Raw genomic sequence first — 5,000 nt, 5'->3', positions numbered from 1 at the left:
AATCCAAAGGATTCACATACTTTTTCTTGCCACTTTATACAAATATTCAACACTGCAGACTTTTCTGAGACACATGGACACACTAACCATAGATCTAATGGGGGTCAGGTAACACACACACACACACACACACACACACTCACTGACACACACTCATACACACACACAAATATACTGACAACATACAACTGACACGCTCTACACACAAACACACACACACACACACACACACACACACACACACACACACACACAAACACCCAAACACCCAAACACATACACACACACACACACACACACACACACACACACACACAAACACCCAAACACATACACAAATATACTGTAAACATACAACTAAAGCATGTAGTTTTGCTTTCCCTCGCAATAGTTTCCATTCCTCGCAATAGTTTTGTGTTTCCTCGCAATAGTTTGCATTCCTCGCAATAGTTTTGCATTTCCTCGCAATAGTTTGCATGCTCTCGCAATAGTTTGCATTCCTCGCAATAGTTTTGTGTTTCCTCGCAATAGTTTGCATGCTCTCGCAATAGTTTGCTTCCTCGCAATAGTTTGCTTCCTCGCAATAGTTTGCATGCTCTCGCAATAATTTGCTTCCTCGCAATAATTTGCTTCCTCGCAATAGTTTGCATGCTCTCGCAATAGTTTGCTTCCTCGCAATAGTTTGCATGCTCTCGCAATAATTTGCTTCCTCGCAATAGTTTTGCGTTTCCTTGCAATAGTTTGCTTTCCCTCGCAATAGTTTGCTTCCTCGCAATAGTTTGCATTCCCTCGCAATAGTTTTGCATTCCCTCGCAATAGTTTTGCATTCCCTCGCAATAGTTTTGCATTTCCTCGCAATAGTTTTGCTTCCTCGCAATAGTTTGCTTCCTCGCAATAGTTTGCATTCCTCGCAATAGTTTTGCGTTTCCTCGCAATAGTTTGCTTTCCCTCGCAATAGTTTGCATTCCTCGCAATAGTTTTGTGTTTCCTCGCAATAGTTTGCGTGCTCTCGCAATAGTTTGCCTGCTCTCGCAATAGTTTGCTTCCTCGCAATAGTTTTGTGTTTCCTCGCAATAGTTTGCTTTCCCTCGCAATAGTTTGCATTCCTCGCAATAGTTTTGTGTTTCCTCGCAATAGTTTGCATGCTCTCGCAATAGTTTGCATTCCCTCGCAATGGTTTTGCGTTTCCTCGCAATAGTTTGCTTTCCTCGCAATAGTTTTGCGTTTCTCGCAATAGTTTGCTTTCCCTCGCAATAGTTTGCATTCCTCGCAATAGTTTTGTGTTTCCTCACAATAGTTTGCATGCTCTCGCAATAGTTTGCATTCCCTTGCAATAGTTTTGCATTTCCTCGCAATAGTTCGCATGCTCTCGCAATAGTTTGCTTCCTCGCAATAGTTTGCGTTCCTCGCAATAGTTTGCTCTCCCTCGCAATAGTTTGCTTCCTCGCAATAGTTTTGTGTTTCCTCGCAATAGTTTGCATGCTCTTGCAATAGTTTGCATTTCTCGCAATAGTTTGGGTTCCCTCGCAATAGTTTGCATTCCCTCGCAATAGTTTGCGTTCCCTCGCAATAGTTTGCTTTCCCTCGCAATAGTTTGCTTCCTCGCAATAGTTTGCTTTGACTCGCAATAGTTTGGGTTCCCTCACAATAGTTTGCGTTCCCTCGCAATAGTTTGCTTTCCCTCGCAATAGTTTGCTCTCCCTCGCAATAGTTTGGGTTCCCTCACAATAGTTTGCTTTGACTCACAATAGTTTGCTTTGACTCACAATAGTTTGCTTTGACTCACAAACTCACAATAGTTTGCTTTGACTCACAATAGTCTGGGTTCTCTTGTAATAGTTTGCTTTGCCTCACAATAGTTTGCTTTGACTCGCAATAGTTTGCTTTGACTCGCAATAGTTTGGGTTCCCTCGCAATATTTTGCGTTCCATCGCAATAGTTTGGGTTCCCTCGCAATAGTTTGGGTTCTCTCGTAATAGTTTGCTTTTCCTCGCAATAGTTTGCTTTGACTGGCAATAGTTGGCGTTCCCTCGCAATAGTTTGGGTTCCCTCGCAATAGTTTGGGTTCCCTCGCAATAGATTGCTTTTCCTCGCAATAGTTTGGGTTCCCTCGCAATAGTTTGGGTTCCCTCGCAATAGTTTGCGTTCCCTCGCAATAGTTTGGGTTCCCTCGCAATAGTTTGCTCTCCCTTGCAATAGTTTGCTTTGACTCGCAATAGTTTTGCGTTCCCCTCACCATAGTTTGCGGGGGTTATTATAATTTGTTATATATTTTGAATTATATATTTAATATACATTTTTTATGGAAACCATGGTTATACTATAGCAATGAAATACTATGGTATTAGAAGTAAAATCTAAATAACCATAACATTCAGATTTTTCTTACAATAGTTTTATATATAAAACTATGGCGAGGGAATGCAAAACTATTTCAGAAAAAAGATTCCCGCCCTGTCCTCTAAGGGGCTCCTTAGAATCATGCACATATGTGTATTCACAGGTGTCAGATTATTCCTTTACTATTTAATTTTAATCACGTATTATTATTACGCATTTCCTGATCACGTTTCTGACCAACTGGCAAGTAACTCTATTAACTAGCCAAAACCAATTTCGTACGTTTTTATTGAAGAATTTTCTGAAATATGCATTTAAAATATGTTTAAATTTCTAAAAGAACATCCCAGTGAAACAGTGTTGACAGAACTAAGCCAAACACGCATCATACGAACACTCACCCCCTCCACTCGCTCCTCTGTGTTCGCGAGCATCTCCTGCAACGCTCGTACCGACAGCGACTGCTCCAGCACAAATGTACATATGGACAGATCAGGAGGAACATTCTGGAAGCACAGATCATTAAACGCAGTTAGCTGAGTCATGTTGTGTAGTGGTTAGTACAAATATTGCTGCATGTGGTTAAACAACATTTTGACCATTTCATTATTTAAAAAAGGTTAAAAACAGCCTTTGTAGCTCAGCGAGTATAGACGCTGACTATCACACTGGAGTCTTGAGTTTGGATTCAGGGCGTGCTAAGTGACTCCAGCCAGGTCTCCATAGCAACCAGATTGGGCCGGTTGCTAGGAAGGGTAGAGTCACATGGGGTAACCTCCTCGTGGTGGTGATTAGTGGTTCTCGCTCTCAATGGGGCGTGTGGTGAGTTGTGTGTGGATCGTGGAGAGTAGCATGAGTCTCCACATGCTGTGAGTCTCCGCGGTGTCATGCACAACCAGTCATGTGATAAGATGCGCGGATTGACGGTCTCAGAAGCGGAGGCAACTGAGACTCGTCCTCCACCACCTGGATTGAGGCGAGTCACTACGCCACCACGAGGAACTACAAAGTAGTGGGAATTGGGCGTTCCAAATTGGGAGAAAAGGGGATAAAACATTACATAATGCATTATGAATTTTTCAGAAACTAACATTAACTAAGATTAATAAATGCAATAAAAATGTTTACTGTTAGTTTATGATACCTGACACATTTACTAATGTTAACAAATACATTAAAAAGTGTTCGTGCAATTTCAACAATATTTTCAGTTATATTACATCTTTGTTTTTTTTAAATATTGTACATGTTTATAAAGGCCATTATGCATAAACATGTAAGATAATGCAAACAGTTGATACATGTTGACGATAATGTAAAATAATGGTTCATGATATAAATCGTTCTAGAACGCCAAATATATCTTATTTATCTAATTGTCACGGAGTTGTGCTCGTATGGTGAAATGTGTGCAGACTGAAATAATGACCTGTCTGAACATAACTACAAAATATCTGAGAAATAGTTTCATCTTACTAGAGTGTTGCTAGGATATAACATTCACAAACTAGTGAAGACACCTCGGAGAGACAGACAGGTAAAAAGAGAGAGAGAGAGAGAGAGAGAGAGAGAGAGAGAGAGAGACTATTACATAAAGACAGGAGAGAGAGAGCATATGATGTGTAGACAGGTGAGACAGGTGAGTCAGGTGAGACAGGTGATATGAGACAGGTAATGTGAGACAGGTAATGTGAGACAGGTGAGACAGATGATATGAGATAGGTGATGTGAGACAGGAGATGTGAGACAGGTGATGTGAGACAGGTGAAATGAGATAGGTGATGTGAAACAGGTGAGACAGGTGTAATGAGATAGGTGATGTGAGACAGGAGATGTGAGACAGGTGATGTGAAACAGGTGAAATGAGATAGGTGATGTGAGAGGTGAGACAGGTGATGTGAGACAAGTGAGACAAGTGATGTGAGACAGTTAGACAGGTGATGTGAGACAGGGGATATGAAACAGGTGATGTGAGACAGGTGATACGAGAAAGGTGAGACAGTGGATATGAGACAGGTGATGTGAGACAGGTGAGACAGGTGATGTGATACAGTGAGACAGGTGATGTGATACAGGTGAGACAGGTGATGTGAGACAGGTGAGACGGGTGATGTGAGACAGTGAGACAGGTGATGTGAGACAGGGGATATGAGACAGGTGATGTGAGACAGGTGAGACAGGAGATGTGAGACAGTGAGACAGGTGATGTGAGACAGGTGATGTGAGACAGCTGAGACAGGTGATGTGAGACAGTGAGACAGGTAAGACAGGTGATGTGAGACAGGTGATGCGAGACAGTGAGACAGGTGATGTGAGACAGTGAGACAGGTGATGTGAGGCAGGTTATGTGAGACAGTGAGACAGGTGATGTGAGACAGGCGAGACAGTGAGACATGTGATGTGAGACAGGTGAGACAGGTGATGTGAGACAGTGAGACAGGTGAGACGGGTGATGCGAGACAGGTGAGACAGGTGATGTGAGACAGATGAGACAGGTGATGTGAGACAGTGAGACAGGTGAGACGGGTGATGTGAGACAGATGAGACAGGTGATGTGAGACAGTGAGACAGGTGATGCGAGACAGTGAGACAGGTGAGACGGGTGATGTGAGACAGATGAGACAGGTGATGTGAGACAGTGAGACAGGTGATGCGAGACA

At 42.5% G+C, this 5,000-nt stretch overlaps 1 protein-coding gene across 1 annotated transcript in view; it reads right to left on the bottom strand.

Moving 5' to 3' along the window:
• ryr2a (ryanodine receptor 2a (cardiac)) overlaps positions 1-5,000 on the bottom strand; it is a 191,141-nt gene that overhangs the window by 153,638 nt on the left and 32,503 nt on the right. Inside the window, exon 3 of the mRNA XM_052102699.1 lies at positions 2,742-2,846. Within this exon, the coding sequence (XP_051958659.1) occupies positions 2,742-2,846 (105 nt within the window). The remainder of the gene's footprint in view (positions 1-2,741; positions 2,847-5,000) is intronic.

This window comes from Xyrauchen texanus, chromosome 33, assembly GCF_025860055.1.
Source record: "Xyrauchen texanus isolate HMW12.3.18 chromosome 33, RBS_HiC_50CHRs, whole genome shotgun sequence".
Classification (NCBI taxonomy): domain Eukaryota; kingdom Metazoa; phylum Chordata; class Actinopteri; order Cypriniformes; family Catostomidae; genus Xyrauchen; species Xyrauchen texanus.
The sequence above is the reverse complement of the archived record's forward strand: the minus strand, read 5'-3'. Positions and strand labels throughout refer to the sequence as shown.